The sequence below is a fragment of the Vulpes vulpes genome, chromosome 13, assembly GCF_048418805.1.
Source record: "Vulpes vulpes isolate BD-2025 chromosome 13, VulVul3, whole genome shotgun sequence".
Taxonomy (NCBI): domain Eukaryota; kingdom Metazoa; phylum Chordata; class Mammalia; order Carnivora; family Canidae; genus Vulpes; species Vulpes vulpes.
In genome coordinates, this window is record NC_132792.1 from 9342320 (window position 1) to 9368422 (window position 26103).

Here is a 26103-nt window from a genome sequence, read left to right on the forward strand (position 1 = left end):
TGAATTTGATTTGTGACATATATGGATGTGTGCTCTTCTGTTTGTCCAAGTGATGCTAGTTCAGAGGGAGGAGAGCTGGAGAGGCTTGCGCAGAGTACCCATCCCATTCCCTTTTGCTGCAAAGGGAATTGTATTCACTCCTGGGCTCTCCCTGGAAGGTTGGAGGGAGGGATGGAGTTAATGTTCCATGAAGGGTTAATTAAGATACAGATTCCTCTTTAAAAAAAAAAAAAAAAAAAAAAAGATCATGGAATGCTTTATTTCTTCTCGCTGTCTTCCCTCAACCCGAGTACTGGTAAAACTTAACTGATCCTGAAGTCCACCTTTGCTGTGAAGTAATTTATTCTCCTTTTTTTTAAATTACAGTATTCTCAAATGAGGGATGAAGTATTCAAGTCAAACTTGGTGTGTGCATTTATCCTTCTTCTGTTTATCACGGCCATACAAAGTTTGCTTCCTTCTTCAAGGTAAGTTTTCAGATGAAATATCTCTGTGAGTTCATGGTCCCTCACCTGGAGGCAGCCAGCTGATCTTTCCAAGGGATCAGAATTTAAAATAATAGGATCCAGGATCCACACCAAAATGTTTGACAACATCAGTGTCTATCCTGGTTGTCTTTCTCTGCGTAATCCCATTGCTCTGCCCTGGCAATGGTCTTGCCCATAATCATAATAAAAACAACAACCAAAATCAAAACAGGTCCCACTCTTTTTGACATTGCACCCATGAAGGCAGCAAGTAAGTATTTGAGCCTCTATCACCCTGGTTTTGTTCCTCTGTTCATCACCTCTTTGTTGTTCATAGATAGATTCAGCATCCTAGGTTCCTGGGCCAGAGAAATTGGCACTTTAATCATACTGCAAACACCTATATGAGGCCAGTCACTGTTCCAAATACTTTACATGCAGTAACTCATGAAATCCTCTTGGTAACGCTGTGAGGTAGGTACTGCTCTCATCCCCATTGTAAAGAGGAGAGGACTGAGGCCCAAGGTAGTGGGATACTTTGTACAAGGTCTCACTGTTGAAAATGTCATAGCCCAAATTCCAATCCAGGAAGTCTCATTCCAGAGTCTGGGCTCTTGACAGTCTATCAGACCCAGACATATATTGTACAGGTCACAGGTACCAGAGCCAGCATTTGAACTTTGTCCTGGGTCAGTCCAGTGGCCATGCTTTTTGCTCTTCCTGAACTTTAAGGAAGCTGCTGCCTCCTTTCTCAAGTAAAGTCCCTTCTCCCTAAACTTGCCATGAATTTTCCCCTTTCATGTAATTGACACATATTTGTTAAATTCTAATACAGGTTGGAAATATGCCAGTCCTTGAAGGTGTATAATGTTGTAAGAGGAGGTCTGCATCCTCTAAGATGTAATTTAACAGGAAAGAGAGACATCAATGATGACGTCCAGTTAATGAGTGTGTCATTAGGGGGAATGTGCTAAATCCCTGCCACAGATTGTCTCAGCAAAGCCTCAAAGGCAACCAATAAGTGAGTGGGCACTCTTATTTCCATTTTGTAGATGAGGATTTATCTAAGGTCACATACCTATATAATGGCTGAGCTAGGAATTGAACCCAGGATAGAGTCTGTGTTTCTAACTACTTAGCTACTTTGCACCAAAATCACCATTTCATTCTGACCAGATGGCTTAAGGAAGAGTTTGTAGGGAGGGTAGTATGTTGAGCTGAGCGGGATGAGATAGAAAGAGTATGTGGAAGAGCATTCCCAGCACTGACAAAGGCACAGGGGTATGAAAAACTTTGTGTTTGTAGTGTAGAGGGCCTGTGGGAGAGTCTAGAGTAAAGGGTTTCTGTGAAGATGTAGTGGGCGCCATGGCTGAAAAAGGAGTGAACTAACACAGGCTCTGTGTCTGCAATGATAAAAGGGGCTCAAGCTAGGGAACACTCCAAGAATGGCCATGCTTGACCTTCTCTGGATTAGCAGGGATACTAGGAGAAGGAGAAAGGGAACTCCAGGGACATGGTGGCAGAAGGTGGTGTATTTCTGAATCTCTCAAAATTCCCACATATCTGAAAAGCTAGATAGCAAAACCAAACACTCGGTGGACTGTATTGACAATGAAATCAGATGAGATGATGCTCTATAAATTCCCAAATGGAAGTGGGTGGAGACAATCTCCCAGTAGCCACAGGATTAGTGTGACATCAGCATCCATGCGGGAGGAATCAGAAACAAGCAAATAGGCACCTGTCATGTCTGGGAACAAAAGAACTCCAGATAGATAGAATATCTATCTAGCCAATAAATATTCACTGGGAAGTACCACAAGGCAAATTGAAAAAGCAGCTGGAAGTGAGGGAGTTTGTCCAATCCAGCACCCATTGTGTGCAAAAGCCTACAGTAGGGTCTGAAGAGTGAGAACTGTCACACACTGGGAACCTGCCACACCGACCACCCTGTCTCCCTCCCAGGATAGCACCTTGGAAGGATCTGTGTGGGGGTAATCAAGAAGATCCCACAGTCCACAGTAAGGACTATAGAAAAGAGGAAAAGCCAGGGTTGTTGTAAAAGTGGAAAGAGAATATAGCCATCACACTTTTGAACACCACATAAAAACAACTAAAGAGAGAGCTCTGGAGAGGTAAAATTTAACTCTCCTAAACCACACTATTTCTAGATGTTCAGCAAAGTTAGTTTGACACAAAGGTGAGCAACAAAACATGCTACTGGCAATCCCATGCTCAGCTATTATATGAAAAAAGAGAGGAAAAAGTAGATCAATGTCCTTACAGTTGATGAAAACACTCCAAACAAGCCCACAATGTATATCAAACCTTTAACTTACTACTTCAAAAGGAATGGAAGCATCTCATGTGACTCAAGACATGAAATAACAACCTAAACCAGAAGTGGAAAAACTTAAAAATTCAACAAGAGAGCTCAAGAAGGAAATAAAAAGGAAAAGAAAGATACATTTCAGAAATGAAGACCTAAAAAGAAGGAACATAGAGAACGTAAACACAGCAAGGGATGCCTTGAGAGGAACAGAAGGTGAGAAGGAAGATTTTTTTTTATTATTAAAAAGAAGAGTAAAAGGCAGAGTCCCCTCCCCCAACCTTCCCACCACACTGACAAGAATTCAGAATATTAATGGTGGACTACGGCTGAAAGAACTGCAAGACACAGATTCTTTCTGAGGAGGAGTTCTCAGAAGAGCCCAGTTCAAGAGGGAAGACAAAAACAAGAACAAGAGGGATTTGAAGCCACTGGTACCTGTATAGCTACTGCAAACACTAAATGTAGCCCAACTCCAAGGGAGGTTCACTGAAATCCTCATAGTAAAGACCAGTTGGCCTCAGGTTCTCCAATCTGATACAGTGTTGACCAGTTTTCAGCCAAAAATTACAAGGTATCCCAAAAGGAAAGAAGAGACAAAGCAGTCATTAGAATCAGCCTCAGGGATGACAAAGATGCCAAAATGATCAGAAAAGGAATTTAGAATAACTATTTTTAATGTATTAAGTGTCCTTCATGAATTTGAAAATCATCCTTAAGCAGAGGCCATGCTAATCTTCTCTGTGTCGTTCCAATTTTAGTTTATGGTGCTGCTGAAGCAACCATAGTATATTAAGTGTTCTAATGGAAAAATTAGACACCATGCAAGAACAGATAGGCAGCCTAAGAAGAGTGAAATTCTAAGAAAGAATCAAAAACAAATGCTAGAAATAAAAACACTGCAACAGAAATTATGAATGTGTTCATCAGTAGATTCAACAAGGCCAACAAAAGAATCAGAGAGTTTGAATATAGGTCAGTAGAAACTCTCAAACTAAATACAAAGAGAAAAATAAGTGAAAAAAAGACAAACAGGTCAGACCATTTAAGAACCCACTTAAATACAAAAACTCGAATATGTTAAAAGTAAATGGATGGAGAAAGAGATACCATGCTAACACTAATCAAAATAAAGCTGTAGTTAACTATATTAATTTCAATCAGAGTAGACTCAGAACAAGAAAAATTATCAGTGGCAAAGAGGACATTACATAATGATAAAAAAAATCAGGTCTCAAAAAGGACATAACAATATGTATGTTATGTCTTGTATCTGCCTACAAAGAGAGTGTCAAAATACATGAACATTAACACATGGGCCAAAATAAAATCTCAAGAGAAATTTCAAAATATTTTCAAGTAAGTGAAAATGAAAATACAATTTATCAAAATTTATAAGAAGTAGTAAAAGCAGTGCTTAGAGGGAATTTATGACAATAAATGCATATATTACAAGAGGAAGATCTAAAATCAATAATCTAAATTCTACCATGGGAAACAAGAGAATGAAAGAAATTTAAACCTAAAATAAGCAGAAGGCAAGAAATCATATAAATCAGGACAGAAATCAACAAAATTGAAAACAGGAAAACAACAGAAAAAATCAACAACACTGAAATCTGGCTCTTTGAAAATATCAATAAAATTGATAGTATCCTGGCTAAGTAAACAGAAGAGAGAGGCAGAGAGAGCAACACACACACAGAGATTATCAGTATCATAAGTGAAAGAAAGCGTTTTGCTACTGATCCCATGGACATTGAAATGATAATAAAAGAATACTACATACAACTCTAGGTCCATAAATTTGATGACTGAGATGAAATAGACCAATTTGTTGAATGAGACACAAACTATCTAAATCCATACAAGAAGAAAAGGTTAACCTGGATAGCCCTATATCTTTTTATTTAAAGATTTTATTTATTCATGAGAGACAGAGAGAGGCAGAGACATAGAGGAAAAAGAAGCAAACTCCATGCAGGAGCCCAATGCAGGACTTGATCCTGGAACTCTGGGATCACGTCCTGAGCCGAAGGCAGACGCTCAACTGCTGAGCCACCAAGGCATCCCTGAATATCCTTATATCAATTAAAGAAATGGAGTTAATGATTTTAAAACTAAGAAATAAAACACCAAATCTAAATGGCTTCACTGATAAATTCTACCAAATATATAGAGAAAAAATAATAACAATTCTACATAACCTCATCCAGAAATTAGAAGTGGAAGGAACAGTTCCTAACTCATTTTATGAGGGCAACATTACCCTAATACCAAAATCCAGTAAAGATTTTGAAATAATGGAAAACTATAGACCAATATATTTCATCAATATAAACATAGAGTTTCTCAATGAAATATTAGTAAATCAAATCCAACAATGTGTGAAAATAATTATTCACTAAGACCAAATAGAATATATTCCAGATAGGCAAGGTTTATTCAGCATTTGAAAATCAAACAGTGTAATCCACCCTATTAACAAGCTAAAGAAGAAAAATTGTATGATCACATCAATTGACACAGAAAAAGCATTTGACAAAGTCCAGTGCCCATTTAAAGTGAAAATTCTTAGAGAACCAGGAGTAGAAGGGAACTTCCTTAACTTGATAAACACAATCTACAAAGAACCTATGACTAGCATCATTCTTAGTGGTGACTGACTGGAACCTTTCCCCTTAATATCAGAAACAAGTTGAGAATGTACTATGTCACTACAACTACTTAATATCATATTACACATCCTTGCTAGTTAAAATAAGACAACAAAAATGAATAAAAGGTATATGTATAGGAAAGGAAGAAATAAAACTAGGTGTTTCTGCAAATGACATGACTTTCTACATAAAAAAATCCCAAAAAATCCACCACAAAAACCTAAAACTGGTGAGCAAGTGTAGCAAGCTCACAGTATACAAAGTCAATATATAAAAGTCAGTTGCCGCCATATACCAGCAATTAAAAATTAGCATTTGAAGTTAAAGAAAATATTTTTAAAACACCAAAAGTTAAGTACTTAAATATAGATCTAACAACATAGGTACAGGATCTGTATACATAAAACTAAAAACACCAGTGAAATAAATTTTTAAAATGTAAATAAGTTCTATGTTCATGGATTCAAAGACTTGATATTACTAAGATGCCAGTTCTTCCCAACTGGATCTAATCTGTAAATTCAATACAGTATCACTCAAAATCCCAGCAAGCAAGTTTGTAGATATCCATTGATTAAGTTAGTTACACAGAGGAGGCAGCATAACCAATAAAATACCAAAAAACAAGCAAACAACAAAACTAGAGTATTTATACTACATAATTTTAAGATAATATAAAACTACTGTAATCAAGAGAGCGTGATATTAAAGAAAGAATAGACACCTAGTTAACAGAAGAGTGAGCCCAGAAATAGACTCACACTAATGTATATATAATCAACTAGTGTGTGACAAGGTGCACAGTCAATTCAATGGAAAAAGGATTTTTTTTTTTTTTTTTGGCAAATAGTACCGGAAAAATTGGATTTCCATATGAAAAAAAAAAAAAAAGAGCCTATACACAAACCTTGTACCTTTCAACTGGAAATGGTCCATATACCTAAGTACAACATTATAAAATTTCTAGAAGAAAACATAGGAGAAATTTGTGATCTTGGGTTTAGTGGTGAGTTTTTAGACATAATGCCGAAATCATGATCCACAAGAGAAACAACTGACAAGTTGGACTTATTTAAAATTAAAATTTCTGGTGTGTGAAAAACACTGGTCAGGGAATGAAACCACGGGCCACAGACTAGAATAAAGTATCTCTAACTCACATATCTGATAAAGGACTTCTATCCAAGATACACAAAGAATTCTTAAAACTCAACAATAACAAACGAACGACCCAATTTTTTAAAATAGGCAACAGCTCTGAACAAACACCTCACCAGAGAAGGTACAAGAATGTCAAAAGAGCATATGAGAAGATGCTTAATATAATTTTCCATTAAAGAAATGCAGATTAAAACAATGATGCTATACCATCATATACCTATTAACAATGATGAGGGCCAGAAAATAAGGAAGCATTAAAATACACACATACACAATGATGGGAGATTGTCAGAGGGACACAGGAATCCTCTGAAAGAGCTCCCAAGAGCCAAAATGGAACAACCTAAGGAAGAAAATAAATAAAATAGAATTGGGCTGTAACCCAAAATATAAAATAAATATCTATGGGTTAATCCTGATAGAAATAAATGATTCAATGAATAAATCAATTAAGAATAGATCAATCTCCTATTCAGAAAAAATCCCAAATAATTTATGTACTCTGTCCTCAATGGTGGAATTTAACTTCTCACTCCTATGGGGGGGGGGGGGATGTGGCTATGCTTAACTTCCTTCCAAAGAGTACAGTATGCATGGAGGGAAAGCATGGAGAAACATGACAAATGTTCCCAGTCAGCTGATAAAGGTTCTCATCAACAGTGACGAGTCATGTTGGATGAGAATGGCATACAACCTCTGTGGTCTTCCTCTCAAAAACCCATAACCTAATCATGAGGGGGGGTGGGAACAAATTCCAATTGAAAAACATTCTACAATATACCTGGCCAGTACACCTCACAACTGTCAAGGCCACTTAAACAAAGGAAGTCTAAGAAACTGTCACAGTGAGTAGAGCCTAGGGAAATAGGACAACTAAAAAATTGAAGGTGGTATCCTGGAGTGGAGATATAAATATGAAAAGTCCCATAAAGAATGTCCAACCCAGTATCTATGAGCATAACAAGGGGACAGGCAGTGCTGTTGAAATGATATTCCAATTTTTATTAAAAAAATTTTTTTTGAAGATACATATGATTCCAGAGCTGCGGCAAGAAACACACAAGATGAGCCTGGAACATCTTGTCCTACTAGAAAGTAAGGAAGCCATCAAGTTTATTAGCCATGTCTAAAGGACTCGGAAGCCATGGTAAAGAAGTTCCCATTGTCCAAAGATGAAATCATTTAGCTTTAGTATGGCTAGTTGTTAAAATAGTCAGTGAAAACCCACCAAATATTTTTAGCTTTATGAGTTTATAATGACATTTTTGAAAGTTGGTAACCAATTGTGGAAGATAGAGAACTGATTGGTTATCTTGGAAATTGTTAAAAAAAAAAAAAAAAAGAAAAGAAAAAAATATGTTTTCTGTCTTGCCTGCATGAAGCGTACCACAAAATCACCAAATAGATGAGTGGAGACATCATAAAATTATTCATGCTAATAATTTTCAAAGAAATTATAGAATTAAAATAGCACCATTTTCTAATATCCCAATGAATTAATGGATCTAGGAATTGAGCATCAGAGGATGTTATTAGCACAAAAGCAGAGACAACCATGTCTCCTGATGAGAAGAACACAACACGTTTATAGTCTTACCAAAAGGATTAAATCTAAGTCTGATCAGGGTTTTGAATCCAGTTTCCAACGTGCAAGAATCATGGAGGATAAAGGATATTGAATGAGTCTGCAAAAGTAAAATCCAGGCAGTGGGAAATGCTATAGGCCAATGGCACATACTCTTTAATAAATACGTTGTAATGAAAATAAAGAGACAAAGAAAGAACCTGCACACTTTTTGAAAGACTTAAAAGATAAAGAAAATTCAATTAAAAATGGCAAGACTAAGCTGTAGTGTCTAAATATAGATGATAGGGATCCCTGGGTGGCGCAGCGGTTTGGCGCCTGCCTTTGGCCCAGGGCGCGATCCTGGAGACCCGGGATCGAGTCCCACATCGGGCTCCCGGTGCATGGAGCCTGCTTCTCCCTCTGCCTGTGTCTCTGCCTCTTTCTCTCTCTCTCTCTCTCTCTCTCTCTCTCTCTCTCTCTCTCTCTGTGACTATCATAAATAAATAAAAATTTTAAAAAAAATTAAAAAAAAATAAATATAGATGATAAAACTATAAAGGGGAAAGGAGAACGATTGATTGGGGATGGGAGAGAGGGTTATAACAGTGCCCTACAAAGTTCTATTTTATGAACTCAGTGGTCATTACAAAGGCAGACACATTATATATAATAGCTCGTGAAGCTATACTTTGGTGCGGTTTTCTGTATTTATGCTTCATTTTCATCAGTTTTTTAGTGAGAGAGAAAAGGAAAGACTGTGTACCTCTGCTAAATTGGTACACAGTCCATGAATCCCTGTTATAAGCCAGACCTGCGTTAGATCCTGAAAATGTATCAGTGAACAAAAAAGACAAAAAAAAAAAATGCCCTCCTAGATCTTACAATCAAGTGGTTGGAATCAAAGAAATAATTAAAATATATGCATATGTCTGGATGAATATGTAGCTACTTCTATGCTGTATCTCCATAGGTAGGTGTGCCTCTACTGTGCATGCAGATAATGCACATACTATATAGTAGATAGGTATTTGCTATGGCAGTGAATGAATCAGGAAAGGTACTAAGGAGGGCCATAAGCGGATTCGTTTCCTGACTCCCCAAGAACTATGTGGGATCTTGAGGATGCTCTCAGGGTGGTGAGCTGCAAGAGACAACAGGGTCTTGCCAGATTCACCCAAACTTCCCGGACTCCCCTCTTCGCTCCTGAGAGTAGAGAGTTGGAAGCCAAGAAGGGCCATATCTGGTGCATGCTCCCCCCTGACTCCTGGAGCACGGGGTGTTGACGTTCCCAACAAACATCCTTTATATGCCTGTTTGTGCTAGACAGCGGAGGTACACAGTCCTGGTTCCTGCTGTCATAAAGCTTACAGTGTCAGGGGTGGGAAGGTAATTAGCCAAATAGCTAGGATGTGTAGGAATGAGGCGAGGCAAACAGATCAAGGCAGGCTTCCCAGAGGAGGTGACATTGACATCTGGACTGCCTCCTGCTGGACCAGTCAGGTCATCAGAGAGGACTGAGGTTGGGGGAGAGGGAGGGTTGGAAAGTGAGTGTCTGCAAACGAGGGGTGTGTAAGGCTTAGCTGGGGAGTTGTGATGGGTTGGCAGAGAAGACATTACCGAAGCTTTTATTCAAAGCAGTGATGTGGTTGACTTTGTGTGTAGAAGGATCACACTAACATGGCAGATGGAAAGGCAGGAGGGCCTTTAGGGAAGATCAATAGAAGGCAGTTGCCAGACTCTGGGGTGAGAAACGGTAGGGACAAGATAACAGTGGTGGGGGCATTGTGGGGGGGGGGGCAGGGACCAGAGAGGAAGAATTTGCTAGATGGTTAGGGCAGAGATGGACTGGGCTATGGGGGATGGAAGAGAGAGAGGAGCCCAGGGCAGCACTGGGACAGAAAGGCTGGGTGGGCTCCCTTCCCAAGGGCCATGACCAAGGATGGGGACTCAGCCCCGAGACCCGGTTCCTGGCTTCAGGGAAAGAGATGTGCATCCTCAGGCAGCAGCTGGCCAGCAGGAGTCTCTGACTGGGGTGCAAGCTGAAATAGCAGCTGGAGCCCCAAACTCACCTGCACAGTCGAAGAGAAGAAACTGACAGTGAGGAAAGCATCCCCAGTTGATCCCTGACCAGACAGTCGGCATGTTGTGGGGACTGAGGGGCCCCTGTGCCCTAGATGCACAGCACAGGCTTTCATTTACGTGTGCTTGTTTCCTCTCCAACTCATTTTGTGTCTGATTGATTCTTTGCGGCTCAACAGATGGTAGGTGCCTTTCCCTGGCATTTCTTCTGTCATGGGCTTTTGAGCAGAGGAGGCGGGCTCTGCCCCTATGACCACGGCTGACTCCCAGCCCGCAAAGCAAAGCGTCACGGACCCTGGCAAGGACAGTGCTTGCTCTGCCCTGGGCTCCAAGTTCCACACGCACGCAGATGTTCCTCTCCCAAAAGGATAAACTGAGGAAAGGACAGAAATATTATCTTTTGTGATGGTGGCACGGTGTATCTCAGTCTGCAAGCTTGGTGATGAAAGGGTAGAGGACAGACAGGGAGTAAGGGGGGGACGAGAGAGGAAAGGAAAGAAGAGGGAGGAGAAAATATGCAAGCAAGAGAAGGAGGCTAGGGGGAAAAAAAAGAAAGAGGCGCTGGATCTTACTACTTCTGTGCACCTCTCTAGCTGTATGTATGTACTTGACCTCTCGGGAACCTCGATTTTCTCATCTGTAAAATGGAAATAGCAATACCCACTTCCCAAGGTTGCTGTAAGAGGTAAAAGAACCATATCGATTTTGATAAATTCTGGTTCCCTTCCTTTTCCTGAGCCATAGTATTTTCATCTGTCGAAGTGGCTAAGAATACCTACCTCTCAGGGTCGCTGTGAGGCTCAACAGCACTATTGGACCCACAGGCTTTGCAGATTCTGGAGGGTGGTACAAATGTCATCTTTGGGTGTGATCCCAGCTTCCGTTTATGACTGCACCCCAAGCTGCCAGAGGCTGTTCACTCGCACTCATTGATCTCCACCTTCCCAGCAAACAGCAAGTCGTGATGCCAACCCAAACTCTGTTTTAAAGACAGACTGCGGAGAGCAATTAGAACTTAATATCTAGAAATGATTTGGAGAGAGCTGTTTGCAAATCCATTGTCATTTTTTTTTTGGACTCAATTTCAGAAATGAGAGGTTTCCTTGCCTCTTATGGACACCAACAATGCAAAGCAAATTCAGAGCCCCTGGACGCCTGAGTAGCCCTATAATTAGATTTAAAAAACTATAATTGGTTGTTATAATGTTTATGTGTGCAGAAAGAAATGAACACTGAGGAGCTGCTGCAGAGAATCTTGGAGAAATTTTATAGGCAGCGCCAGCGCCTTGCATCTTATAATTAATATTCTTCCGATCGATCTTTGAAACGCCCTCGGTTTTCTGGATTTCACTGTGAATAGGGAAGACTTGATGTTTCTTTAAGTTCGTATTATGTGCTAAGCACACAGCTTTATTATTTTAATCCCAGAGCCTCCATTAAGAGGTAGACTTAAAAATTCTGGTTTTGCAGACTAAAAAATGATGCTCAGGAGAGTTAGTTACCTTGCCCAAGGCTGTGTCCCTAGTTAGGTTTTGGGGCTATGGGTTCAAACACCCAGGATTTGTTCACTCTTCCACTCACTACCCCACATGCCCACCTTTTACCTACTGTCCTAGCTCCTTCCAGCTGCTGTAACAAAATACTACAGACTGTGGGCTTATAGACAGCAGACCTTTACTTCTCATAATTCTGGAGGCTGGAATTCCAAGATCAAGGCACTGGCACATTCAGTGTCTGGTGGGAGCCCTCTGCCTGGCTTGTCCCTATGACCTTATGTGGAGGAAGAGGCCAGGGAGCTCTGGGGGGCCTCTTTTATGAGGGCACTGACCCCATTCACGAGGGCTCTACCCTCATGACCTCATCACGTCCCACATGCCCCACCTCCATATACCATTGCATTGGACATTATGATTCAGTATCCAGATTTGGGGAAATGCAAGCCCTCAGGCCATTGCTCCTCCTTTTCCTTTGTTTCAGTAAACCCAGAAGGGAGTGCGGATCCTTTAAAATGGCATTAGGGGCTCAGGTGGGTTCTCTGTGCCAATCCCAGCATAACGAAACACCCCACCAGAAGTGGACCCAAAAACGCAACAGCTGGATGGGCAACAAAACATCAGTTTTGTACATTGCCAAGCAAACGCATGCTTTGCCTGTGCAAAACTACAGCCCGGAATACAGAACGTGGCTGAAGTCAAGAGACCACATGGTGTCCGTTCTGAATCTCCTGGATCTCTACTTGTGTCTCCTACTCTACCTCCCACACCAGTGTGGGATCTCACGACTGGTGAGAAAGCTGAGAAAGACCAATACAAGGCACATCGACTGCCACCCCCTCCCCGGTCCCAAAGGAAGGAAGATCTGAGCAGTGTCTGTTGGTACTTCCTGGTGACATGTGAGCTTCATTGCCAAGAGGAGACCTCTTCTTACAGAGAAGGTCCTGGTTCTGGCTTCCCAACCATCTTAGTGGGTCTACAAGAAGGAGCGGGCCAGCGGCTGAACTTTACATAAACATTGAATTTCAACAGTGGCTCTTCCTTCTGAGAAGAACCAGGTCCACTGACCATCCCAGATAGGCTCTGATCAGGCCAATGGCAGACTCCTCCTAGAAGCAAGGGGATGCGCAGAGATCCTGGAAGATGGATGAGAAAGAAGCCTTTTTCCCTATGAAGGCTGGTGAGGGGAGGAACAGCATCTTCTCTCCCCATAAAAAGCGTTAAGTCAGCGAGTAAAGTTTATTGAGCGCTTTCTGTGTGCTCAGCTCTACACCAGGTGTCATAGAAGAATCCAGAGAAAAACAGCCTTGAAGGATGAACAAGACATTCTCCCCAGGAGAGAGCACAGAAGCAGAAGAAGCACAGTCCTTAGGGTGGAGAGGAGAGAGCAGGAGCCTGGGGCCAGGCAGGCCATGCAGGTCCACAGACTACCCAGATGGCAGCGGGGACCGCAGAGGAGTCTGAGGCTCCTGCCTAGCAGCTCTCAGAGCAATCTTTGCAGGCTTTGCTTCCGCCTCACACTTTGAAACAAGGCATTCGTATTCTCAGTGGCTGCCCCATGGTATTGAGACGCATCAGGCTTGAAATTGGCCCCCTTTCTCCAGGGACTATGTGACAAAAGCGATCCACCTGTGTCCCCTTTCATTTGCCTCCCCTGGGTGCCCCAGAAGGATGGTGTGCTGTTCAGGAGTGTTTTTCCAGCCTGTTTTGGGGGGATGTTTCCCATCTGCCCAGAGCCCTCTGGGAACCCACTGCTGCACAGACCTTCTGTTCTTATCTAGAACTCCTGCAGAGATTTCCTGTCAAGGTGATCCATAAAATCAAAACTGTGCAAGCATTAAAAAAGAAGAAGAAGAAAAAGAAGAAAACTCTAAAACCTCCAACAAATAAAGTCAGAGAGAGTGACTTTCCAGATTTTGTGATGCTTGAGCACGCAGAGGGACTTACCAGTCTTATCTATTCCCCACCTTGCAAATGACTTGCCTCCTGGGTGTCCTTCTCTCCTGATCATTTGACTACATTTCCTAAATTCCTTTTGCTGCCTTCTCTTCTTCCAGCCCATCAACTTCTTCTGTAGCTTCACCTGTGGTTCCCTTACTTCTTACCCTCCTTGGGCACACTCCTTCCTTCGTAGATCTTCAACCGCCACATGTTCACTCCAGACCCATAGTTCCACAACCGTCCCTCTAACTGCCTAGCCATCTGCATGGCCCTAGCTGGATGATCCACAAGCACCAAAAATTCAATTTTCCCCAAATCAAGTTCACCATCCTTACCCTCTATGGACCAGCTTCTCTTCCTGCATTTGCCATTTAAGATGGCAAAAGCATGAGAGTCAGCCTTAATGATGCCACTCTGCCATCCACCTCACACACACACACACACACACACACACACACACACACACATATGAAGAGAACCACCAGGTCTTTCCTTGACCCTCCCAGTTATCAGTGCTGCTACCTTATGTCCCTCCCTTGGTAACTCGGGCCCCAACTATCTAAACCTCTGCTAAACGCTTTCTCTCCTCTTCACTCCATCCTCCACCTCCCACCGTGACTGTTCCTCAGATACACAGATCTGACCCTGTCCTTCCCGATTAAACATCTGGAACAGCTATATCTTGCCTCTATGCAGAACTTCATACACAGCATTTAAGAGAGCCCTCACTCTCGAGCCCAACAGCCTCACCACTTGGGTTAGTGGAAGTTCTAAACACAGCGGTCACTCTTACTCTCCTGATGCTCTTCTCATGCTGCCCACCTTTCCCTCCTTAGAACCCTCTCCTCAACCTCCAAGGCCTGACCCAAATGCCCCCTCTTTTGTGAAGCCTCCCTTGATTGCTTTTCCTGTTTTCTAGATGATGGTTGTGCAAAACCCTTTATGGATCATAGCGGATTATCCAATAGTTCATCGTATGTATGTCCATATTCCCCTCTAGATTATGATCTCCTGGAGGATGGAGAACATGTGTCCATGTATCCCATGGTGCCAACTACTATCTGGGAAGAAGCTTGTTTAATGAATAAGTAGATGAAACCACGGAAGACAGAAAAGATGACAGCACATGTGGGAGGTCTATTACTCGTGAAAGGGATTAGGATGGCACAGTGGACTTTAAATCTTAGCTCTAACACTAACCAACTCTGCAACCCTTGGGAAGTTGCTTTTCTCTGAGCCGTAAACCTTCATCTGAAAAAAAGAAAAAGAAAGATCAAAAGACTTGATAAGTCTGTTCCAAGGAATGGACATCAGCAATTATATAAATTGCTTAGCATTGTGTCTAGCACATAATTGGGGCTCAGTACATTACCGACGCTAGTGCTATTGATAATAAATATAGCAATTCAGGCAGAAGGATAGTGAGGCACTGTTAGAAGAAGGTAGGTCTAACTTCATTCACTAAACATTTGTTTATTGAGCACCAACCAGTGGAAGATGCTAAAGCCAAATAGATGAATGTCACTGTATAGAGGAAAGAGCCACTTCCATCAAGGTATGCTTCAATGTGCAACAGTTGGCTGGAGAGAGAACAAGGAATGAATTCCCAAGGGGAAGCAATATGCCTGGTGAGAGGTTGGCTGGTAAGGAAAGGAAGCAGTCAGAGACACCTCCAGAGATGGGGTTTGAGATCACTGAGTTGCTACAAACAGCCTGACACCCAGAAGAGGTGTCTAGTAGACAGGGGCTACCATGGGCCTGAGCTTTGGTGAGACCTTGAAGCACAAGATGTATACTTGGGGGTGATGTTGAAGCCTTGGGCAAGGATGAGTTCTCCTTAGTGTACTACTCAAATCATACCCTTACCCATGTCTCAAGTGGCACATGGTATATTCCATGCAAATCTTGGTAATCAAGGACCAAGTTCTTGGCATCGGAGTAGACCAAGAGGGAAAATGTTTCATAAAATCCACTACAAAGGGGAAAGGGCATCTGGGTCCCTCCCACAGCCGGGATATTGAGATAAAATTCCAGTGGTGTGTTACCTTGGCAGCAGTTGCCTAGTAAGAAATATGAATGAATGATAAAAGAAGTAAAAAAAAAAAAAAAAAAGACAGGAGGGGATCCCTGGGTGGCGCAGCGGTTTAGCGCCTGCCTTTGGCCCAGGGCACGATCCTGGAGACCTGGGATCGAATCCCACGTCGGGCTCCTGGTGCATGGAGCCTGCTTCTCCCTCTGCCTATGTTTCTGCCTCTCTCTCTCTCTCTCTCTCTCTCTCTGTGACTATCATAAATAAATTTAAAAAATTTAAAAAAAGGACAGGAACAATAAATCAAGTCAAATATTTGATGGTCATTTCTAAATTTCTCCACAAAATATTCTAGGGTTGGATATAATAAAAATGTCTCCTGCTGATAGTCCTTTTCCTGAATAATCAGAGCTTTAGAGAATTATTGGGTGCCAGAGTTGGGGAAGGACAGTCATGGATATGCTTACCTTCCAGTGTTGTCCAGTGAGTGGGGATCAGACAATCAATGCCATGTGACCCAACATTCTGGGTTTCCTTTCAGGGTGATGCCAATGGCCATCCAGTTTTCCATCCTGATTATGCTGCATTCAGCTCTGGTCCTCATCACGACAGCAGAGGATTATAAGTGTTTGCCCCTTGTCCTCCGGAAGACATGCTGTTGGATTAACGAGACCTATTTGGCCCGGAATGTCATCATCTTCGCATCCATCCTGATTAACTTCCTGGGCGCCATCCTGAATATTGTAAGCATTCCAAACCCATCAACCCTCTGGCTTCTCGCGGGCAGGGAGAAATGAAGTATTTATGAAGCCTGCAGCTTCTTGCATGGGTACCACTTCCCTTCATGTGCCTGGTGCAGCCCCGAGCTTAGGGACAGAACAGAGATGCGGCCACTGTCAGAGCTGTGCACTTTACTGGTGGCAAATTGTCTCTTTCCCAGTGGGGGAGGTCATTTGCTCCAAAGGAGCTCAGACGCCCGTAAGTTTCTATATTATTGGTGGCCAATCAATTATAATCATGAATTAGAGTTCCGTCTAATTAAGTACCTACCTGCTATGTGCCATGCACTGAAGGAGGAGCTGTACATGTTTTTCTTGTTAATTCCTCACATAAACCCCGTGAGGTAAGTCTCCTTATCCCCACCTTATGGCTAAGGAAACTGAGGCTCAGAGACATGAAATAACTTGCTAATAAGGTCTGTCTGACTCCACAACTCATGCTCACGCTCAAATGCTAAATTGTATCTGGGAGTGGGAGTGGGGGGAACGGAAATAAAAGAGCTGTCATTTCTTGAGCACCTACTATGTGCTACAGGTAGGTATTACCGTTCCCATGTGATGGATAAGGAAACTTCAGGAAGCTTGAGATCTTGCTTATGACTTTCCAAGAGTTCATATTGGATGTGACACATTGAACTCAGATGACTCTCCAGCTGCCATATTTATCATTTGCTTTTAATTTGGTGATCCATGTTTTAATGATTTCATTTTCTCTCTAGAATGGTAACATGATAGTGACAGCATTTTCTGTGATAATACATACAGTCGGTGTTGTCCATGACTTAGATTTTAGGAGTGATCTGTCTGATTCCAGGTTTTGAACTTGGCACATTGGGAGAGGCTAGGAGAGGCATCATCTTGTGGCTGAACCCATCATTGTGCCCTTTGGGCCCGAGGGAGGGTCTCCACAAGTTCAGGGACCCAAACTGTGGACTCCCCCAATTGTCAGCCCGTGAGTCGGAGGCTTATACTGCCTGAAATTAATTGTCCAGAATGGCCCAATAATTACCTAGAGTCTACGTTGCTCAAGCTCTGTGGTTGGCCTTGTCGTAAAGGATTCTATGGGATAAAGAGAAAGGAAAATCCTAATCTAACTAAAGTCATCATCTAATGACTATTTTATAGATTATTGCAATTGAAAATGGAAGTGCTTAGGAGCATTGATCATGGCCTGCGGAGACGTAGCCAGGATCTCAAGTCTTGACGAATCAGGTATTTCCGGGGTGCAGGATTTGGAAAGAAGTTCAGTGACTCTAGGTCAGGGTTAACTCTGGGCCACCCATGCCACAAGGGTGCAGTAGGAAGTTCAGAGGCTTTGGAGTCAGATAGACCTGCGATCAAATCTCAGCTCTACCGCTTACCGGCTCGGTGATGCTAGACAAGTTACTTTACTTCTCAGAGTTTCATATTTTTCTATTGTAAAATGGGGATGAAAACAATAGCTACGTCACAAGGTGGTTGTGAGGCTTTTTTGTCCAAAGTGTCTGGCACAGAGGAGGCATTCAGCCCGTGGTAGCTACTCCTTCCTGAGCACTACAAAATCTGTAGCAATGTCTGGCCTAGGAAATGAAGCCCCAACCCCGGCTCTCCTGCACCCCTTGCTAAAAGTCTTTCTGGAAGACGTGCCTCTCAGATCCCTGGAATCCTCCCAGCTGTGGATGAAGAGACAGGCTGCGAGCATAGCTCAGGCCTTCTCTCCTGCCATCTGGCTCTCTTCAGGGTCCCACAAGCACATCCCACTGCCCTATGCCTGGCTCCGTGGCTGGCTTTTAAATGCTTTTTTCTGAGCCAGCACCTTCTTTAAAATGAAAGAGGAGATCCCAGCTGGCACGTCCATTCTGGAATGAAGCCCCCCTCCCCTGCCCAACCCCCCGTAGGGCCTGGTCTGCCCAGGCTCCTGCCAAAGCTCAGCAGTGACGCACACTCTGTTGCCAGCACTCGCACTGACTTTGTCGTTCCTGTGTTGTTGTGTTTTGTTTTGTTGTTGTTTTTCTTCTTTTTTTTTTAATCCGCAGCTGTGGTGTGATTTTGACAAGTCGATACCCTTGAAGAACCTGACTTTCAATTCCTCAGCTGTGTTTACAGATATCTGCTCCTACCCAGAGGTATTTATTCCTGAGCTCCCCTTGGCAAGACTTGGGCCTAGGTTCCTCCGCCAGTTCCGCATGAGCAGGACTGGCTGAAAGGTCTCAGAAAGCCTTCCAGAGGTTGGCCTCCTTCTTCTGCCTCCTGCTCCTCCTGCCCCTCCTCCTCCTCCCCTTCCTCCTCCTTCCTCTTCTCTGCCTTCCCTTCTCACTCCTGCCTCTTTCCTACTCCCACTTCTAGGCTTTCCTAATTCTCCCTCCTTCCTCCTCCTCCTCTCTCCCTTACTCACCTCCACTCTATTCATTTTCCTCTTCCCTTTCCTTCCCTCCTCCTCTCATCCCCCCTCCTCATCTCGAAATCTTAGAGCAGAATGTGCTGTTGTTGCCAGCGCAGGGCAGTTATGGCTCAAATGGCATTTGCTGTGTTAAAGAAGGAGGGAAAGAAGGACAAGACAGGAGGAGGGAAGGAAGGAAGGAAGGAAGGAAGGAAGGAAGGAAGGAAGGAAGGAAGGAAGATGAAAGGAAGGAGAGAATGAAAAAAGGAAGGAAAAGAAAGGAGGGAAGGAAGGAGGGAGAGAGGAGTAGGGAGGGAGAGCTAGAAAGCAGGAAGCTAGTGAGTCACAATCATAGCAAACCACAACTGAACTTAAAGCAAAGTGCAGCACCATAGGGTCGGGAGGTGTCCCAGCAGAGATTGTCCCACCATCATTGTGCAAGTCTCACCCTCCCTTGGCCGCGGAGCCACAGGTCTGGCCCTGAGCCTTGGGGTCAGCCTATGGTGTTGGGCAAAGGACAGGTTTAGGCTGTGTTAGGCACAGCCCAGACTTTTACACCTGGGGGCAGAAGTTCTGGGTCAGGACAGAGGACAGCTGGAAGGTCCTAACAGACTCTGACCCGCCTCATGCCCTGAGGACCCAGGTAGACCCTTGTTCCCTAAGACCGCTCCATTGTTTGGGTGGGAGAAGGGCTCTGTGTTGTCTCACCTAGGCCCCAGAATCAGTGTGAGAAACATTCTGGAAACGGAAGAAAGGCTCCTGCCACCTACAAGGTATAGAGCGTCTATTTGATATGCAGAACATCATGAAATTCTCCAGCTGTGTGGGGGAACAAGAGGTTGTCACCTCCACTTTCTAGATAATATAACAGAGGCCCCAAAAGAAACATGCTCAGTGCCACTCACCGCCACTCCTGCCTGCCTGCCATCCTCCCTCACTTCTTTCCTTCCTTCCTTCCTTCCTTCCTTCCTTCCTTCCTTCCTTCCTTCCTTCCTTCCTTCCTTCTCTCCTCCTCTTCCTAATTCAGCTCACAAGACTAGGAACTGCAGTTGAAACCCTAGCTGGCTTGTTCGTGACCTCTTGCTTCTGCATCCAGGCTTGGTCCTCAGTTCCTAAGGAGGAACTACGCTTTTCTTTAGGATGTCCAGGGTAGGATGGGACTAGCTGTCATGGGGGGACCTCCTCCCACCAAGTACTGAAGGATCACAGGCCTCATGGACTCTGTGGGATACCAGGTCCCTGAGAACATCTAGGTTTGGAGGGCATGAGGAGTGTCCTGGGAGGCAGTGAGTTGGCCAACCATCAGATCTGGAGAGCTAGGCAAAGCTGGATTTCACTCCTGGCTGAGCCCTTTCACCTGCTAGCAGTGGAATATTGAATCAGCTCTTATTCCCTCTCAACTTGAGCTTCCTTGTCTGTAAAGTGGGAAAAATAATACCCTCTTCATGTGGCTGTTGTGAGGTTAGGGAATAATCATGTTGTCAGGGTGCCTACCTAGACAAGTTAGCAGATGTGGAGCTCCCAACAGGTCATCTGACATGAAGCTGAGCTATTAATCTGGGCTTCCAGTTCACTCTAAAACAGTGTATCCCCTTAGCCCCAAACCTAAACTCAGGACCACAGCTCTCATGGGTTTGCCGGTCCTAAGAAAGTGGCTTTTGGATGACATAGCATCATCTCTGTGCCTCGGTTTCCTTATCTATAAAATGTGGAGGAAAGTAGTACCTTCCTCAAGGGTGGTTGTGAGGATTAAGTGCATTAATACATGTAACCTGTCCAGAGTAGCATCTAGCACAAAATACCTGCTCATTAAACATCAGCCATGATGCGTTTATGATTTCCTGTAAGAAGGTTTTGAGCCAGCACTACCAATATATGTTTATCTCTAACTTACATTCTTGTATCACTGTGCTAATGTATTGTGTACAGTATGGAACATATTCAAAAATTAGAAATGTTTAAAAGTGAGGTAAATAAGAGTTTCAGTACTTTCCTCCCACGACCAAAGGATCATCTTGCTCAGGGGTGAGCAAACTGTGGCCTCCAGTGAAATTCTAACTGCCACCTGTTTTGTAAGTAAAGTTTTATTGGGGCTTAGCCACTCCCATTTATTACCAATTGTCTATGGCTACTTTGTTTTTGGTAAAGATTTATTTACTTACTAGAGAGAGAGCATGAATAGGCAGAGGAGTAGAAGAAAGAGAGTGCTCAAGTAGACTCCACATTGAGCCCAGAGCATGATGGGGGCTCAATCCCAGGACCCTGAGATCATGACCTGAGCTGAAATCAAGAATTGGCCACTCAACCAGTGGAACCCCCTGGGTACCCCAACTGTGGCTACTTTGATAGTACAATTGACAGAGCTGAATAGTTGCAAGAGATGGTGTGGCCCACTAAGACAAAATGTTTGCCAACTCTTGCCATCATCCTAGATGCAGGTACCCCACTGGCCTAAAAAATGGGCATCTGGACTCTTTCCATCACCATCTACCACAAACAACCTGATTTGACTGACCGGTTACCATCTTAATATATATGGCTGTGCCTCTCTACCTAGGGATTTATCTACCAAACAAGAAGGAATCAGACACTCAGACCTTGTAAAAGGCTTAATCTACACACAAGGCTGCCCAGTACTCAACACACATTTGTCTTCAAATCCCTTCATCTCTCTGAGCTTTGGCTTCATCGTCTGTGTACCTGACCTCTCTACTTCAACCTATGAGAAACAGGACTCAGTCCGAAAGCATGTGCTAGAAACATCATATAAACATGGATCATGTGCTATAAAGCATAAGAGGCTGTTCTAATATATGGTACCAAGTTTATTTTAGTATTGAACTCGAGCTCACCAATTACTCAAAATGGATGAAGATACAGTAAATGACAGTGAAGAAAGTGGCATTCCAAGGATGATGTGAGAAATTGTCTGGGGGAGGGAAGAGACATGGGTTTGTGAAACAAAAGCAGATCACACACACAAATGTAGAGTGTCATTATCCCAAACACCTGCACAGGGTTCTCAGTAGCCTCGATGGGAAGACCTCCATTTTAGAGTCAAGCCCTTCATTATATGCGCTGGCACATTTGTGTTTTTTTTTTTTAATTAATTTTTATTGGTGTTTAATTTACCAACATACAGAAAAACACCCAGTGCTCATCCCGTCAAGTGTCCACCTCAGTGCCCGTCACCCATTCCCCTCCAACACCCGCCCTCCTCCCCTTCCACCACCCCTAGTTCGTTTCCCAGAGTTAGGAGTCTTTATGTTCTGTCTCCCTTCCTGATATTTCCCAACATTTCTTTTCCCTTCCTTTATATTCCCTTTCACTATTATTCATATTCACATTTGAATAGTCAGTTGTATGCAGGAGCAGTCCGAGCTTGCTAACGTTTTCAAGGGCCCAGGAGAGCCAGTCTCCCATAGGGTTGCCATTATCTGTGTCTTTGCTCAAGAAATATTAACTGTCATGATGAAGATGAGAGAAGAAAGGGGGGGATTGAAAGAGGCAAGAGGGAGAAAGAGCAAGAAAGAGCCAGAAAGAGGAAGAGAAACAATTACAAGAAAAAAGAATACACGGTTGAGTAAATGAGCAAATTTTTTTAATTCCAAAAGTAATGATTAAAAAAAAAAACTAGTGCTTTCACTTCTCTGCTTAACTCTTCATGTAGGAGTCTGAACTCCAAGTGGTTTGGAGGACACTTTATTCAGGGTGGTCAGAAGTCTCCAGCTGCGATGCAGGGTAAAATTAGGTTTTCCCACACTCCTTGCAGAAGGAAGCCCACCAGAACATTCAAACGAAGAAGAAGCATCAAATAGCTTTGTAGTAATTTCGGAACTTTTTCTAGTGGAATAGAGGGATGTTATATGATCTCTTTTTTTTCTGCACAGAGCCAATAATATGTTATGACTAAATATATAAAGAAGAACAATATTTTTTCCCAAATCACAATCAATTTTTGGAATCGCCTTTCCCCACAAAGAGCGAAAAAGCCATAAAAGCACAGGGTGATCCAAAAACCAACAAGTCCCACCTCATTAAAGCTTAGATTTCAAGTCTTTAAGGACATTAACAGAACTTGGAAAAGATACCAGGTATGGGTGGCAGAGGCTGTGTGGTGACCTTGAATGAGTGAGGACTTTTCTTCTGCCATGTACTTGCTGTGCAGCCTTGGACAAGTCTCTTAACTACTCTGAGCCTTAGTTTTCTCACTTACATAATGGGATTATTTGTTATTGTTTTGATTTGTGTTGTGGAGCCCAACGTGGGTCTTGAACCCTGAGATCAAGACCTGAGCTGAGATAGAGTCATCTGCTTAACTGACTAAGCCACCCAGGTGCCCCTATAATAGGATTCTTAATAATATCTACCTCATAAGATTGTTGGGGTGACAAATAGAGATGACATCCATAAAGCACTAATTAAGTATTAGTTTCTCCCTTGTCACTTTCTTGAAGGCATTGGTAACAAGGGTAAAATAGTGCTGCCCAAGTGGAGATCTGAACTTAAGGAAGATAGAGCAATAACAAATTTTTTTTAAATGCACAAGGCTCCATGCTCCAAACATGGGTTTATCTACATGATCGTGTGTCCAGTGTATGGCTAAAAACGTGAACAGGCTACATTTTCATAGCCTATTTCCCTTTCATCGTATTATTCTCCTGGCCTCACCAGTTGTTTCCAAGATGGTGACCACCTTGTGTTGCATCGACCTCAGGGAGCCAGATCCTTCCAGATTCTGCACTTGTTGCTCATGCTGAGGGGGTGGTCTTAGAGCACACACTCTCATTCCAACAATGTCACCATGTTCCTCTCTGTTAATCATTCTTAGCTGACAGTGGATACTTCCTAGATGTATGTTTCACAATGTCAGATTGCTGTCCTCTCTATGGTTAATTGAAATTCACACTTAATTTCTGGAAGTCAATGGGATTCATAATCTGGCTGGACATCATTGCTTTATTTTTTTTTTAACTGAATGGGAAGAAATCAGAGAGAGACAAACCATAAGAAACTCTCTCTCTCTCTCTCTCTCTCTTTAAGATTTTTATTTATTTACTCATGAGAGATTGGGGGGTAGGTGCAGAGGGAGAAGCAGACTCGATGCAGGGAGCCTGATGTGGGACTCGATCCTGGGACTCCAGGATCATGCCCTGGGCTGAAGGCAGATGCTAAACCACTGAGCCACCCAGGGATTCCCTGAACATCACTGTTTAGGAATCAAATACAGACTGCATTTTTGATGTTTTTTAAAAACAGACTCTGATAAAAAAAAAAAAAAAAGAACAGACTCTGATGATAATTTACAAAGATCTGAGCAGTCATCAAAGAAGCTCAGCCAAGATAAGGACATAGTCTTGCAAGTGAGTGTATTGACTCAACCAGTAAGCACCGCCAAGATAAGCATCATCCTACGTTTAAAAAAAAAAAAAAAAAAAAAAAAAAACATTGTGTCATAATCCTTTACATAAGAAATAGATACTGTGTAGGCTCTTTGATTAGTTTTGATTCATAGCTTTCCTGGGATAGTCAATATTTGTACATATCACCAATGCAGGTATGTCTTTCCAGGAAGGATTATAAGGTGAAAGTATTGATTATAAGGTGAAAGTATTATAAGGTGAAAGAATGTAGTTGCTTCTAGAAATACCTAGAACAGTCCATCTGCCTTCAACAAAAGTCAGATAGAAACATCTCATCTACTTGTGGACTTTATTTTTTTAAGATTTTATTTATTTATTCATGAGAGACACAGAGAGGCAGAGACATAGGCAGAGGGAGAAGCCGGCTCCCTCTGGGGAGCCTGATGTGGGACTGGATTCCAGGACCTCAGGATCACGACCTGAGCCAAAGGCAGGCGTTCAACCACTGAGCCACCCAGGTGCTCCTACTTGTGGACTTTAAATGCAGTTTTGACAGGTTGAAGCTAACAACTATAATAAACTAGAGAATATTCACCATTCTTCCCCTCGTATGGGAAAAAGAAAGGCCAGTCATGGAAACCAGGATCTAGAATAAGCCAAAGCAGTCGGATTGTGGCGGAGCACCCAGGATATGCAAAATGTCCCTTTCCCCTGCCTTACACATTCTAGTAATAAGGGGGTTGGTCATCTCCACCTGCACCCGTGGTGACCCCAGGATCCTGACACTGTCACTTCTGGGCCATGCAGGGAAGGGAGGCTCAGGATGAAGCAGAGCTACCTCTGTCTTTGACCTGGGTGCACTTCACTGCGCTGCTTGTACCAAGAGTTATAATTGAGAATCAGATTTTGTGTGAATCTGAAAGTTTGGATTCTTTCTTTGAAGGACGATAACTTCTGAAAATTGTCAGCTGTCTTTCCTTTTGTTTCCTGTGAGTTTACAATGCCACAGAATTTGGCAGTAACCAAATGGGCTCGACAGCCCAGCATGTGTGACTTGTGTGGATCAGGATTCAAGTCCTTCTTCACATTACCACAGCGTGGTGTGCTCCTTATCAAAGATTGCTGGAAACTGCCTGGTCCCTAACATTTCTCATATACATCCTGCGTTACTACTTTTCATCATTAAATCCTAGGAAGAAGCAGAGAACCCCATGACTATATGGGATGCAGACTTCTCGGGAATAGAAGGACTCACTGCAACAGAATGCATTTGACCCACTGCTTCATTTGATATGATCAGATTAAAGGACTTCACTGATGGAAATAATCCACTCCAAAGCCACGTCCTTTCTGTGTCCAGATTTTGCACTGTTGTGATTATAGTGCATATAGAATTTTACATCTTGCTTTCCAGTATTATTTTGAAAACATTTTCTATACATTACCTTTGAAATGCTCCCCTGAAAATCTTTGTCTATGGAGATTTTTGTTTGGGGGAGGCTACATGTGTTTTTCACTCCCATCTCCTCTCATACCCCCAACAATCTCTAATCAATAGTCTTATTTCTCTTCTTCCACAGCCCCTCAGACATGGGAGTCTCTATGGTTGGTCTCTGTATCTTCTGTCTTTACTTTTCATGTTCTGCTTGGGTGGTCTCCACAGCTGTGGGGTCAGCTGAACCGTGTCACCTGTGGTTGCCATGAGCTGACCTTCCTGAATCATCCTCAATACCTGAAGCTTGAGAAGCCTAAAGCTGAACGCATTCCCTTTCCGCATTCTCATTCTGTAGTTGGTTTTTTTCTGAGTTAAAAGATTAATCCCTGCTGGGATGTTTAGCACCAGTTCTGACTCCTCCCTCTTCCCACCTTCACATAA

General features: G+C 42.9%; 1 protein-coding gene and 1 non-coding gene across 5 annotated transcripts in view; one reads left to right on the forward strand and one right to left on the reverse strand.

Annotated features, from left to right (window-relative positions):
* Window positions 1–26103, forward strand: part of ADCY8 (adenylate cyclase 8) — a 204919-nt gene that overhangs the window by 142183 nt on the left and 36633 nt on the right. For 2 of the 4 annotated variants that reach the window (XM_025993463.2, XM_025993465.2), the window contains 3 exons: window positions 367–467; window positions 16268–16469; window positions 18521–18610. In XM_025993463.2, coding sequence (XP_025849248.2) covers window positions 367–467; window positions 16268–16469; window positions 18521–18610 — 393 coding nt within the window. The remainder of the gene's footprint in view (window positions 1–366; window positions 468–16267; window positions 16470–18520; window positions 18611–26103) is intronic. The other 2 variants (XM_025993464.2, XM_072733907.1) reach the window with 1 other exon arrangement.
* Window positions 3475–3580, reverse strand: LOC112916060 (U6 spliceosomal RNA). The gene has a single exon (XR_003234241.1). It is a non-coding gene; the product is annotated as a U6 spliceosomal RNA (small nuclear RNA).